This window comes from Eriocheir sinensis, chromosome 61, assembly GCF_024679095.1.
Source record: "Eriocheir sinensis breed Jianghai 21 chromosome 61, ASM2467909v1, whole genome shotgun sequence".
Lineage (NCBI taxonomy): Eukaryota > Metazoa > Arthropoda > Malacostraca > Decapoda > Varunidae > Eriocheir > Eriocheir sinensis.
In genome coordinates this window covers 8,294,381-8,308,978 of record NC_066569.1, presented here as the reverse complement: position 1 = coordinate 8,308,978, position 14,598 = coordinate 8,294,381, and the positions used below count along the sequence as shown (strand labels likewise).

The 14,598-nt window shown below is 46.1% G+C and overlaps 1 protein-coding gene and 1 long non-coding RNA gene across 2 annotated transcripts; one reads left to right on the top strand and one right to left on the bottom strand.

Annotated features, from left to right (window-relative positions):
* Window positions 1–4,490: 4,490 nt before the first annotated feature.
* Window positions 4,491–6,443, bottom strand: LOC126986338 (uncharacterized). Its single transcript, XR_007739580.1, has 3 exons — window positions 6,301–6,443; window positions 5,844–6,145; window positions 4,491–5,539 (listed from the first exon to the last, which is right to left on the bottom strand). It is a non-coding gene; the product is annotated as an uncharacterized LOC126986338 (long non-coding RNA).
* Window positions 6,444–6,923: 480 nt separating this feature from the next.
* On the top strand, window positions 6,924–13,911 carry LOC126986337 (uncharacterized). Its single transcript, XM_050842391.1, has 3 exons — window positions 6,924–7,957; window positions 12,429–12,895; window positions 13,643–13,911. Exons 1-3 carry the CDS (start codon window positions 6,924–6,926, stop codon window positions 13,816–13,818), a joined length of 1,677 nt encoding a protein of 558 aa, XP_050698348.1. The 3' UTR covers window positions 13,819–13,911.
* Window positions 13,912–14,598: the final 687 nt, after the last annotated feature.

Genomic DNA, 14,598 nt, shown 5'->3' with positions numbered 1-14,598 from the left:
ATTGGACTCTCATGAGTATATTTTTAGGTTTATGATACAGAGGAAAAGTCAAACTACTACCAGGGTCATTAAACTACCCCTGGAAATGCCCCAAAACTCATACGAAAGCCTTGTTAAATATGTGAACTTGAGAGACAAAATGTTTTAAAATGCGACCCCAAGAATGAAAGGTCAAAATGGAGGTCAGTTTCAGAGCAGGATCACCATCTGGGTAGCGTGCATGTGTAAGTCTTTGTGTGGTGGTAAGTCACTGTTAGGCTAAGAAAGTCACTGCAGTCTGGCCGGTCGCAAGTGAGAGCCTTGGCACGATGATTTAGTCACTGTTGAGAAGTCACTGCAGCCTTGAACCAGTCACTGTTAAAGAAAGACTCAGAATAACACAGTCACAGTAGCCTTGAACCAGTCACTGTTAAAGAAAGACTCAGAACAACACAGTCACTGTAGCCTTGAACCAGTCACTGTTAAGGAAAGACTCAGAACAACACAGTCACTGTAGCCTTGAACCAGTCACTGTTAAGGAAAGACTCAGAACAACACAGTCACTGTAGCCCTGAACCAGTCACTGTTAAGGAAAGACTCTGAACAACAGTCACTGCAGCCTTGAATCAGTCACTGTTCAGGAAAGACTCAGAACAACAGTCACTGCAACCATTCACCGTCACGGCAGCCTTGAACCAGTCACTGTTAAGGGCATACAAGGAAACAACAACAACAACAAAACACCGCCAAGCACTTCTTCAGCCAACAGAGTAAGGAAAGGTCAGAAGAGGTCAATTTCAGGGTCAAGAATAAGAGGTCAAGAGAGGTCAATTTTGGAAGAGGTCAAGAGAATGAGAAACCAAAAGAAAGGTCAATTTTGGAACAGGGTCAAGAATAAGAGGTCAAGAGAGGTCAATTTTGGAAGAGGTCAAGAGAATGAGAAACCAAAAGAAAGGTCAATTTTGGAACAGGGTCAAGAATAAGAGGTCAAGAGAGGTCAATTTTGGAAGAGGTCAAGAGAATGAGAAACCAAAAGAAAGGTCAATTTTGGAACAAGGTCAAGAATAAGAGGTCAAAAGAGGTCAATTTCAGGGTCAAGAATAAGAGGTCAAGAGAGGTCAATTTTGGAAGAGGTCAAGAGAATGAGAAACCAAAAGAAAGGTCAATTTTGGAACAAGGTCAAGAATAAGAGGTCAAAAGAGGTCAACTTTGGAAGAGGTCAAGAGAATGAGAAACGAAAAGAAAGGTCAATTTTGGAACAGGGTCAAGAATAAGAGGTCAAAAGAGGTCAAGAGAATGAGAAACCAAAAGAAAGGTCAATTTTGGAACAGGGTCAAGAATAAGAGGTCAAAAGAGGTCAATTTTGGAACAGGGTCAAGAATAAGAGGTCGATTTTGGAACACAGTAAAGAATAAGGGGTCAAAAGAGGTCAGTTTAAGAATAAGAGGTCAAGAGAGGTCAACCTTGGAGCACAATAAAGAATGAGAGGTCAGAAAAGAGGTCAATTTCAGAATAAGGCAAAGAACAAGAGGTCAAAAGAGAGGTCAGCTTTGGAAAAGGGTCAAGAATAAGAAAATGATACAAAACTGCGCACTGAGGCAATGATCGCTCAATACTTGCCCTGTTAATGCGTGAGAGTTGCTGTGTTACGGATCTGAGCGCTGAGGCAATGATTACTTAGTACTTTCCTCTTGCCTATGACTCAACCTTTGCGCATAATTTGACACTGCTATGGAAATGATACAAAACTGCGCGGTGAGGCAATGAGCTCTTAATACTTTACCTGTTAATGCGTGAGAGTTGCTGTGTTACGGATCTGAGCGCTGAGGCAATGATCACTTAGTACTCTCCTCTTGCTTATGACTCACTTAACCTTCACATAATTTGACACTGCTATGGAAATGATACAAAACTGCGCGCTGAGGCAATGAACACTTAATACTTTCGATAATACGCGAGAAAGTTGCTGTGTTGCGGATCTGTGCATTGAGGCAATGAACACTTAGTACTTCACCTCTTGCCTATGACTCACTTAACCTTTGCGTAATAAGACACTCCTATGAAAATGATACAAAACTGCGCGCTGAGGCAATGAACACTTAATACTTTCCCTGTTAATGGGTGAGAGTTGCTGTGTTACGGATCTGAGCGCTGAGGCAATGATCACTTAGCACTCTCCTCTTGCCTATGACTCACTTAACCTTCGCATAATTTGACACTGCTATGGAAATGATACAAAACTGCGCACTGAGGCAATGAACACTTAATACTTTCCCTGTTAATGCGTGAGAGTTGCTGTGTTACGAATCTGAGCGCTGAGGCAATGATCACTTAGTACTCTCCTCTTGCCTATCGCTCACTTAACTTTTGCATAATTTGACACTCCTATGGAAATGATACAAAACTGCGCGCTGAGGCAATGAACACTTAATACTTTCCCTGTTAATGCGTGAGAGTTGTTGTGTTACGAATCTGAGCGCTGAGGCAATGATCACTTAGTACTCTCCTCTTGCCTATCACTTAACCTTTACATAATAAGACACTGCTATGGAAATGATACAAAACTCCGCGCTGAGGCAATGAACGCTTAATACTTTCCCTGTTAATACGCGAGAGAGTTGCTGTGTTGCGGATCTGTGCAGTGAGGCAATGAACACTTTGTACTTCACCTCTTACCTATGACTCACTTAACCTTTGCGTAATAAGACACTCCTATGGAAATGATACAAAACTGCGCGCTGAGGCAATGAACGCTTAATACTTTCCCTGTTAATGCGTGAGAGATTTGCTGTGTTGCGGATCTGTGCAGTGAGGCAATGAACACTTAGTACTTCACCTCTTGCCTATGACTCACTTAACCTTTGCGTAATAAGACACTCCTATGGAAATGATACAAAACTGCGCGCTGAGGCAATGAACACTTAATACTTTCCCTGTTAATGCGTGAGAGTTGCTGTGTTACGAATCTGAGCGCTGAGGCAATGATCACTTGGTACTCTCCTCTTGCCTATCACTCACTTAACCTTTACATAATAAGACACTGCTATGGAAATGATACAAAACTGCGCGCTGAGGCAATGAACGCTAAATACTTTCCCTGTTAATACGCGAGAGATTTGCTGTGTTACGGATCTGAGCGCTGAGGCAATGCTTCCTTTGTACTCTCCTCTTGCCTGTCACTCACTTAACTTTTGCATAATAAGACACTCCTATGGAAATGATACAACACTGCGCGCTGAGGCAATGAACACTTAATACTTTCCCTGTTAATGCGTGTGAGAGTTAAGTTACAGATCTGCGCACTGAGGCAATGTTCCCTTAGCTTACCTGGTGGATTAGTCAGTTAAATACGGGCTTGACACCTTGGTTAATCTTCTCGGTGGTTGATTGAGGTCCTAATCTCTCTCTCTCTCTCTCTCTCTCTCTCTCTCTCTCTCTCTCTCTCTCTCTCTCTCTCTCTCTCTCTCTCTCTCTCTCTCTCTCTCTCTCTCTCTCTCTCTCTCTCTCTCTCTCTCTCTCTCTCTCCTTAGTAACTAGTGGAATGAGAGAGAGAGAGAGAGAGAGAGAGAGAGAGAGAGAGAGAACGCGCACAGCTGTGGATGGATAACACACACACACACACACACACACACACACAGAGTCAGTGCCAACCTGCGTGTTACAAGAAGTACTCGAAACTGTTACTTCCTGACTCGTTGTGTTGCTGTATACAGTGTTGCGAGGGAGAGAGAGAGAGAAAGAGAGAAGACGGAGCCTTGTGTTGTAATGAATTGAAGTGTTCTGGGGGTGGTGATGTGTGTGTGTTTGTGTGTGTATGTGAGAGAGATATTTCACTGCTGACGTGTGTTTGCTGAACCGCTTATGTGTGTTGTGTTATCGCTAGCGTCGTGGCCTGACCGAGCGAGAGAGAGAGAGAGAGATAAGTTACCGTAGAAACATATCATTTCCTCTTCGGCTTTTGGATATGGTTACGTGAAAGGCGGAAGCAAGAACACCAACCTCTCTAAGTTACTGAAGGCGGCAAGGGAAGGGACAGCTTGGGAGGGAGAGCTTGCGGCAACAACTCTCCTCCCGACTGATCTCTTTGGCCTTTGGAAATAGTTGATGTGAGTGGCTGTAGCGTCTGAGAATTCATATTTGACAAGGCTTTCGTAGGAGTAGTGGGGGGCATGTCCAGGGGTGGTGTCATGACCCTGGTGGTAGTTTGAGCCTTCCTCTGTACCGTGAACCTATGGAAACACTCATTAGAACCCGATTAATTTCCTTTTTGGCCTTTGGAAATAGTTGACGTGAGAGGCGAAGCGTTATGAGCCTGTAATGAATGGTATCGTGGGTAAGGGAGAGCTTGGGGTGCGGGAGCTAACCAACCAGCTGTCCGCCGCTGTGTGTAACATGTGAGGGGTTAAGACAAGATTACCGGCTCATTGTTATCAGCGGGACAGTGAGTGACGAGACGGTGTTCCCCTCCCTCGCCGCTCTCAGTAACTTATCAGCGTCAAGTGGAGTGTGACACGTAAACTCTCTCGTCCTGTGTCGATAGAGTTCATTCACAGTACTAACACGCCTCAAATCTGTGTCCTAGTGCATTGTGAAGGATAGCCAAGGGTCAGATATCGCCCTTCTTAAACATACGTGACTTAAAATTTATATGAATCGCCTATGACATGTTTCCTCGTCCTGTGTCGATAGAGTTCATTCACAGTACTAAAACGCCTCAGATCTGTGTCCTAGTGCATTGTGAAGGATAGCGAAGGGTCAAATATCGCCCTTCTTAAACACAGGTGTCTTAAAATTCACATGAATCGCCTATGACATGTTTCCTCGTCCTGTGTCGATAGAGTTCATTCACAGTGCTAAAACGCCTCAAATCTGTGTTCTAGTGCATTGTGAAGGGTAGCGAAGGGTCAAATATCGCTCTTCTATACATACGTGTCTTAAAATTAACATGAATCGCCCATGACATGTTTCCTCGTCCTGTGTCGATAGAGTTCATTCACAGTGCTAAAACGCCTCAAATCTGTGTTCTAGTTTATTGTGAAGGATAGCGAAGGGTCAAATATCGCTCTTCTATACATACGTGTCTTAAAATTAACATGAATCGCCCATGACATGTTCCTCGTCCTGTGTCGATAGAGTTCATTCACAGTGCTAAAACGCCTCAAATCTGTGTTCTAATTTATTGTGAAGTATAGTGAAGGGTCAAATTTCGCCCTTAATTTTTATACATACGTGACTTGGAGTTAATATGACTCGCCTATGACATCTGAGTTCGTGGAAGCGTGTGTTCTTACCCATCATTCTTGCGAGGTAGTTGACAGTCTCTCTCTCTCTCTCTCTCTCTCTCTCTCTCTCTCTCTCTCTCTCTCTCTCTCTCTCTCTCTCTCTCTCTCTCTCTCTCTCTCTCTCTCTCTCTCTCTCTCTCTCTCTCTCTCTCTCTCTCTCTCTCTCTCGTGTGTTGCGTTTCAAGACAGTGTTTCCAGTGTTGACACGTCGCGGAATTGTGTTATTAGCGGTTTGAAGGGAAGAGCAACACAGAATCCAAATCTTACAGTGTTTGAACCTCTTTGGAAGTGACTGGATGTGGTATTCGATCTCTCTCTCTAGTGTGTTGCGTTTCAAGACAGTGTTTCTAATGTTGACACGTCGCTGAATTGTGTTATTAGCGCTTTGAAGGGAAGAGCAACGCAGAATCCAAATCTTACAGTGTTTGAACCTCTTTGGAAGTGACTGGATGTGGTATACGATCTCTCTCTCTCTAGTGTTACGTTTCAAGAGTGTTGCTAGTGTTGACGCGTCGCGGAATTGTGTTATTAGCGCTTTGAAAGGAACAGCAACGCAGAATCCAAATCTTACAGTGTTTGAACCTCTTTGGAAGTGACTGGATGTGGTATTCGATCTCTCTCTCTAGTGTGTTACGTTTCAAGACAGTGTTTCTAATGTTGACAGGTCGCGGAATTGTGTTATCAGCGGTTTGAAAGGAACAGCAACACAGAATCCAAATCTTACAGTGTTTGAACCTCCCTGGAAGTGACTGGATGTGGTATTCGATCTCTCTCTCTTGTGTTACGTTTCAAGAGTGTTGCTAGTGTTGACACGTCGCGGAATTGTGTTATCAACGGCTTGAAGAGAAGAGCAACGCAGAATCCAAATCTTACAGTGTTTGAACCTCTTTGGAAGTGACTGGATGTGGTATTCGATCTCTCTCTCTCTAGTGTGTTACGTTTCAAGACAGTGTTTCTAATGTTGACAGGTCGCGGAATTGTGTTATCAGCGGTTTGAAAGGAACAGCAACACAGAATCCAAATCTTACAGTGTTTGAACCTCCCTGGAAGTGACTGAATGTGGTATACGATCTCTCTCTAGTGTGTTGCATTTCAAGACAGTGTTTCCAGTGTTGACACGTCGCGGAATTGTGTTATTAGCGCTTTGAAGGGAAGAGCAACACAGAATCCAAATCTTACAGTATTTGAACCTCCTTGGAAGTGACTGGATGTGGTATACGATCTCTCTCTCTAGTGTGTTACGTTTCAAGACAGTGTTTCCAGTGTTGACACGTCGCGGAATTGTGTTATCAACGGTTTGAAGAGAAGAGCAACGCAGAATCCAAATCTTACAGTGTTTGAACCTCCCTGGAAGTGACTGGATGTGGTATACGATCTCTCTCTAGTGCGTTGCATTTCAAAACAGTGTTTCCAGTGTTGACACGTCGCGGAATTGTGTTATCAGCTGTTTGAAGGGCATCACGTTGGAACTTACATCCGGCCCTCCCCCTCACACACACACACACACACACACACACACACACACACACACACACACACACACACACACACACACACACACACACACACACCTGAGAAGCCACCACCACCACTCAGTCTGGCAGGTACCCGCATGCGTTCAACACCACCGCCGCCAACACCATCACCACCACCATCACCACTATGTTGCTGGGCCGTCATCACCGCCGCCCCTCAACTCCACCTCACACCACCACCACCACCACCAATTCCGACGACCACTCCGACTCCGACGACACTTTCTTCGTGCCTCGGCCGCAGAAACGACCGCCGTGTGACAAACGACGATTTTTGACGAGAACCAGCGCGCCTGTTCTTCCATCCACGACTCCTCCGCGACCCTATGGCGACGTGGGCTTTGGAGACAGTGCAACCTCGCGAAATCCAAGTCCCAGAGTCGTTAAAAGCGACAGAAACGAAAAAATCGGTACCCTGAGGACCAATCTACGAGCTCTTGACGACGAGTTCTGCGATGTGAACCTTGGAACCAACACGGCGTCCTTGCGAAATCCGAACTTCAGTGGTGACCCGAACAAGGAAATTACCGAGAAAACTTACAGCGACAGTGACCCAAACCGTAACACCGATACTAGAACGAAATCAAGTCTCTACAACGACGAATTCTGCGACGTGAGCCTCGAAAACGCCGAGGTGCGGAATGCGAACCCAAACCCAAACAAAACCACCAGCAACACCAACAACGTGAGAAAGAACCTTCGCCAGATAGCCAGCAAGATCCGGGTGGGCCCAAAACTCGCCCAGGGGAACACCACAAGATCGAACCCCACTTCAGACCCCGGGGGCGAGGATTCCAGCAGCCAAGTCGACCTTCCACCCTTCGCAGCGTTCTCAGACCCCAGTGGGAGGGTGTCTGATGCCCCGGGGGTCCTGCCAAAGGGGTCTCAATGCCTACAAGAAGGAAACCATGGCCTGAAACCCTCTCAGCAGCCCCCTTGCAGTTCAGACCCAAGGGATGAGGACATGGGGGTGCTGTCTAAGAGGATTCTAGCCCCCAGGGAGGATTGTCAGGCCCCCCAGCAGCCTCCCTGTGGTATCGTCGCCCCCCCGGTTGGTTATAGTGGTCTGTCGAGTCTTATGTACGAGGCTGATGACACGACATTCGCTGATTCTGACACGGCCACGGCGGGCAGCGACTCCGGTGTGCTGTGTGCCTCGAGGTATGTGTGTGTGTGTGTGTGTGTGTGTGTGTGTGTGAAGGCTTTAATTCTGTTAGTTAGTTGAGGAAGTCGACATAGGTTGTTTAGAGGAGTTTGTGAAGAGGCCGTCAGTGTATTTCGTGAGGAAGGTTTAGATTCTTTCGTTAAGAGAATAGTCAGTCAGTGTATTGTTTAGATTCTTTCGTTAAGAGAATAGTCAGTCAGTGTATTGTTTAGATTCTTTCGTTAAGAGAATAGTCAGTCAGTGTGTTTCGTAAGGGAGGTTTAGATTCTTTCGTTAAGAGAATAGTCAGTCAGTGTGTTTCGTAAGGGAGGTTTAGATTCTTTCGTTAAGAGAATAGTCAGTCAGTGTAGTGTTTAGATTCTTTCGTTAAGAGAATAGTCAGTCAGTGTGTTTCGTAGCGATTAAGAGAAAGGTAAATATAGGTATCGGCAGGCCAGGTCAGGCGTAGAGCAAGAAATTGAACAAACCAGGAAGCGTATGTGTCAGGGCAGACGAAGGACGAGGTGGAGAGGTGGAATTAGAGCATTTGCCGGGGCGGGGTGGAGTACGCTAACACCAGACAGAGGACCAGGTGGAGGGGTGGAGTTAGAGCATTTGCCGGGGAGGGGTGGAGTACGCTAACACCAGACAGAGGACCAGGTGGAGGGGTGGAGTTGAACCTTTGCCGGGGCGGGGTGGAGTACAGTAACACCAGACAGAGGACCAGGTGGAGGGGTGGAGTTAGAACCTTTGCCGGGGCGGGGTGGAGTACAGTAACACCAGACAGAGGACCAGGTGGAGGGGTGGAGTTAGAACCTTTGCCGGGGCGGGGTGGAGTACAGTAACACCAGACAGAGAACCAGGTGGAGGGGTGGAATTAGAACCTTTGCAGGGGCGGGTTGGAGTACACCCTTAACCCTGGAGTACACTAACACCAGCCAGGGAGTGAGCCAGACGTGTGGGTCGGCGGGGGGCGGGAATATCACCTGCGAGTTTCCCAGCAGTGCGTGGCGGCCGATGATGTATACCATCCTCCCTGTGTGTGTGTGTGTGTGTGTGTGTGTGTGTGTGTGAGAGAGAGAGAGAGAGAGAGAGAGAGAGAGAGAGAGAGAGAGAGAGAGAGAGAGAGAGAGAGAGAGAGAGAGAGAGAGAGAGAGAGAGAGAGAGAGAGAGAGAGAGAGAGAGAGAGAGAGAGAGAGAGAGAGAAATTAAGAGCAATAGATAAGGAGATAATGGCGAGGCGGTAACTGAGTGGTTCGCGTCCCACCCCCGCCACAGCTGACATTTCCCGTCCCGATTGGCTCAAGATTCCCCACATGCTGTCCTGAAGACCGCCTGTCAACCCGGACTCTGGATTCTCTCTCTAAATAAGGCCAAAGATGAACTCCAGGGGCAGTATGAGCCAAGCAAGATGGCGCCAATATAAACACTTGCCTGTGCTATAACGGGCTGGGGCCGACCACCAGGACCCACCAAGAAAGCCTGCACCAGCCATAGCGAGAAACATAAAAAAGAAAAGAAAAAAAAGAGAGTGAATATGTTGTGTGTGTGTGTGTGTGTGTGTGTGTGTGTGTGTGTCCTGCATACGTGTACTCCTATTATTAGCTACAGGAGTTCACTGTGTACGTTGAATGAACCTACACACACACACACACACACACACACACACACACACACACACACACACACACACACACACACACACACACACACACACGTGATGTTTTTCTCACCTGTAAAGAGAAAGGTAGATAAACTCCTTCTCCTCCTCCTCCTCCTTCTCCTGCTCCTCCTCCTCCTCCTCCTCGTCCTCCTCTTCCTCTAAGTCTTACCTGTAATCAGTGTTAGGGAAAGCCACTTCTCTCTCTCTCTCTCATTATGTAATATGTATGTATGTGTGGATGTTTGTGTGTGTGTGTGTGTGTGTGTGTGTGAGAGAGAGAGAGAGAGAGAGAGAGAGAGAGAGAGAGAGAGAGAGAGAACACCTGCGTTTCTCTCCTCCCAACTCTCTCTCTCTCTCTCTCTCTCTCTCTCTCTCTCATCTCCGTTTTCTCTCTTCCTCTCCCCCCTCCCACCACCACCATCACCACCATCATCACCACCACCACCACCATCATCACCATAGCTACCACGTGTTACTCCTGGTGGTAGAGGTGGTGGTGGTGATGGTGGTGGTGGACGTGGTGGTGGTGGTGTTGACAGGGGTCCGGAAGCAGATAGTATTATATATAGTGTATTGATAGTGTGTGTGTGTGTGTGTGTGTGTGTGTGTGTGTGTGTGTGTTTAACCAAGTGAATGTGTATAATTGTGTTAATAATTTTTGTAACAGACAATAAATAGGGAAATAATTGAGAGTTTGTCAGAATTCGTGGAAGAGGAGGAGGAGGAGGAGGAGGAGGAGGAAGAGGAGGAAGAGGAAGTTAAATAGATCTTACCTTATCAGCAGAGAAACGCAAAATTATCACTCCTCCTTCGCTTCCTCTTCCTCCTCCTCCTCCTCCTCCTCTTCCTCTTCCTCTTCCTCACGTCCCGATTTTATCACTCCCCTTCCACACACACACACACACACACACACACACACACACACACACACACACAAGAACACCTGTGGGGAGCCAATTACCTGTGAGTGTTTGGGCGGACGAGGTTCTTAATTACAGGTGAGGTTTGGTAAGAGGGGGGATGAGGAAGTAGTAGTCGTAGTCGTCGTCGTAGTAGTAGTAGCAGTAGTAGTAATAGTAATAGTAATAGTAGTAGCATTCATTTCTTCTTCTTCTTCTTCTTCTTCTTCTTCTTCTTCTTCATAGTAGTATGTAGTAGTGGATGTTGTAGTAGTAGCAGTAGTAGTAGTAGTAGTAGTAGTAGTAGTAGTAGTAGTAGAATTAGATAGATAGATATAGATATAGATAGGTAGATATATTCATAGATAAATAGATAGATAGATAGATAGATAGATACAGAGAGAGAGAGAGAGAGAGATCGCCTACATTCTGACCCGATGACTCACTCTGTCGTCGCTACGCAGTTTTTTTGCTCTCATTACTGGCGTAGACACGTGTGCGGGAGTTATTAGCTGAAAAATATGTCGTGGTTTGGGTCTGCATAAATGTATAGAAATGGGCCGAGGAGGTTATTTTCGGTGTTCTGAGACGCTTTCACCTCTCACATTATTTCCAAAGGTCAAAAAGGAGGTCAATCGGGCTCTCATGAGTGTGTTTTTAGGTCCACGGTACAGAAGAAGGGTCGAACTACCACCAGGGTCAAAAAACTATCCCTGGAAATGTCCCCCACAACTCCTGGGAAAGCCTTGTCAAATATGTATCCTCAGATGTTTCCTCCCTTACATCAACTATTTCCAAAGGTCAAAAACGAGGTCAATCGGGTTCTCATAAGTGTGTTTTTAGGTCCACGGTACAGAAGAAATATCAAACTACCACCAGGGTCAAAAAACTATCCCTGGAAATGCCCCCCACAACTCCTGGGAAAGCCTTGTCAAATATGCATTATCAGACGCTTCCTCAACCTCCCACATTAGCTATTTCCAAAGGTCAAAAGAAGGTCAGTCGGATTCTCATGAGTGTGTTTTTAGGTCCACGGTACAGAAGAAAGATCAAACTACCACCAGGGTAAAAATACTATCCCTGGAAAAGCCCCCACAACTCCTACGAAAGCCTTGTCAAATATGCATTATCAGACGCTTCCTCAGCCTCCCACATTAGCTATTTCCAAAGGTCAAAAGAAGGTCAATCGGATTCTCATGAGTGTGTTTTTAGGTTCACGGTACAGATGAAAGATCAACCTACCACCAGGGTAAAAAAACTATCCCTGGAAATGCCCCCCACAACTCCTACGAAAGCCTTGTCAAATATACATTATCAGACGCTTCCTCAGCCTCCCACATTAGCTATTTCCAAATGTAAAAAACGAGGTCAATCGGGTTCTCATAAGTGTGTTTTTAGGTCCACGGTACAGAAGAAAGATCAAACTACCACCAGGGTCAAAATACTATCCCTGGAAAAGCCCCCACAACTCGTACGAAAGCCTTGTCAACTATGTATTCTCAGATGTTAAAACCCCTCACATCAACTATTTCCAAAGGTCAAAAACGAGGTCAATCGGGTTCTCATGAGTGTGTTTTTAGGTTCACGGTACAGAAGAAAGGTCAAACTACCACCAGGGTCTAAAAACTACCTCTGGAAAAGCCCCCCAGAACTCATACGAAAGCCTTGTCAAATATGTATTCTCAGATGTTAAAACCCCTCACATCAACTATTTCCAAAGGTCAAAAACGAGGTCAATCGGGTTCTCATGAGTGTGTTTTTAGGTTCACGGTACAGAGGAAAGGTCAAACTATCACCAGTTCTTATGTCAATCCTGAAGTAGTTGTGTGCTGAGGTTAAGGAGAGTTAAGGATCATAAATATTAGAGGAAAAATATCCCGACTTTAGGAACAACTCCATTTACGTTTTTTCTCTCTCCTCCCACAGCAGAAGACGGCGAACCAGTAGCAGCGTGGAGGAGAAGAGGGAGGAAAGAGGAGGAGAAGAAGGAGGAGGAGGAGGAGGCATAGGAGGAAGAGTAAGGGAGAGAATAGCCACATGGATGGAAGAAAGGGAGAACAACGAAGGAAGAGGAGGAGGAAGAGGAGGAGGAGGAGGAAGTCACGAACCAAGTCGACGAAAGCCATCTCTAGTCGACGGTTTGCTGCTGTCCATCTACCGCCACCACCAAAGGAATCGAAGCAGCTCTATAGGGGAATCCGACACCCTTACGGAGCATTCTACCACCTCTGAGCCCCCCTTCCCGCCCCCCCCAGCCGCCTCGAGGTACCACAGGGGAAGGGCGTATGGGTGCTCTTCCTCCTCCTCCTCCTTCGTCTCTCCTCCTCCTCCTCCTCCGTGTTGCTCCTCCTCCTCCAGGGTTGTCTTGAGGAAGTTCCGTCTGCTTAGTAAAGGTGGGTGGACGTGCTGTTTTTTTCTGTTGTTTTTCTGTTCTTTTCCTGTTTTTTTCTGTTTTTTTTTCTTCCGTTTTTTTCTGTTGTTTTCTGTTTTTTTTTTTTTTTTTTTTCGTTTAATTTGTTTTTCTGTTTTATTTCTGTTTTTGTTTTATTTCTGTTTTTATGTTTTTTTTCAGTTTTTATTTTTTTGTCTGTTTCTTTTATTTTTTCAGTTTTTTTGTTTTTTCTTCATTTTTTTCTCTTTTTTTTCTGTTTTCTGTTTTACTTTTTCTTTCTTTTAGTCTCATTTTCTCCTCCCTCCCTCCCTTCCTCCCTCCCTCCCTCCTATGTCATGAAATTCACCTGGAATGCACAACAGGGACGATGAAACAATGTAATGGTCGGGTGTCACTCTCGTCTCCTTGGGGCGGGCACATTTAGTTCGAGTGAAAAGTCGTGTATATGTGCGTGTGTGTTCCCTCAGGGTCTGTCCTGTGGCTGTGGGAGTCACCACTACTGCCCTCTGTCAGCAGCTTGCCCATGCCCGAAAGTACCAATGCATCACGCCCTCAGCACAAAGAAACAGCAAATATTCACCACGGGGCACACAGATTTGGCTCATGAGCCTCTGGGGCGACACGCACGCTAGACGGTTGCCATGTGTCGCCTGTGATCACTCCGCCACATGCACACAGTCCTCCGCCGGTGACTCTTGGGCTGCACCATGTATTTCCATGTTCCTCACCTCCTCCTCCTCCTCCCCAGACGTGGCCGAGCTCCGCCTGCTGGTGTCGTCCCTGCAGGCGTCGCTGAGTGGCCAGTGCGCCCTCCTGGTCCGGGAACTGAAAAAGAGGGACAAGCTTCGCCACCGCCGGGACCACCGCAACGACCTCATCACGGCTGTCCTGCACGCGCTGTCCCTCAAGCGGAGTGAGTGTTGAGTTCTCTTTGTTGACCTTCTGGGTGCACGCTGGCGCCTGTGTTACAAGCTCTCCCTTACACCCTTGGCCGCTTCTTGACTAACTCTTCCCCATGTGCTTTCTACCACCCGTGTTTTATAACTATAACTATAACTATAACTATAACTATAACTATATATATAACTATATAACTATATAACTATATAACTATATATATATATATATATATATATATATATATATGTATATGAAGGCATCGTAGTATCGTGCTCCTGTTTTTAATCCTCTTCTGCAAACTCGTCTTGGTGAACGCATACTAAAAGAGAGCTCGGTGGGTCCACATATTTTTTTTTTTTTATGTATCAATGTGCTCCTCCGTGGAGCAGTGGTCAGCGTGCCTGGCCACCACTCCGCTGGTACGCTTTGGATCCCGGCCCGGGCAGCCGGCGTGCAGCCCAGCCAGCTGTTCACCCTTCCTTTCTGGCCGGTGGACAAATGTGTACCCGGGGACACCTGGGGACCGCTCACTGTGGTAACCCCGGACTCACACTGGCCCGTGTCCCGGGGGTGATGGCTTCCCCCCCACCAGGGGTGCGGAGATAACCACTGCCGCCACGCGCACCTGTAGCGTGTGTGTGTGTATATATATATATATATATATATATATATATATATATATATATATATATATATATATATATATATATATATATATATATATATATATATATATATATATATATATATATATATATATATATATATATATTTTTTACGTCTTGGCCTATTGCGCCGGTAGGC

Bases quoted from the DNA above. Each gene is read 5' to 3' on its own strand.
- LOC126986337 (XM_050842391.1), top strand. From the start codon at position 6,924: ATGTTGCTGGGCCGTCATCACCGCCGCCCCTCAACTCCACCTCACACC. The intron at 7,958-12,428 runs GTATGTGTGTGT...CTCCTCCCACAG, and splicing joins GGTGTGCTGTGTGCCTCGAG to CAGAAGACGGCGAACCAGTA. The intron at 12,896-13,642 runs GTGGGTGGACGT...CCTCCTCCCCAG, and splicing joins GTTCCGTCTGCTTAGTAAAG to ACGTGGCCGAGCTCCGCCTG.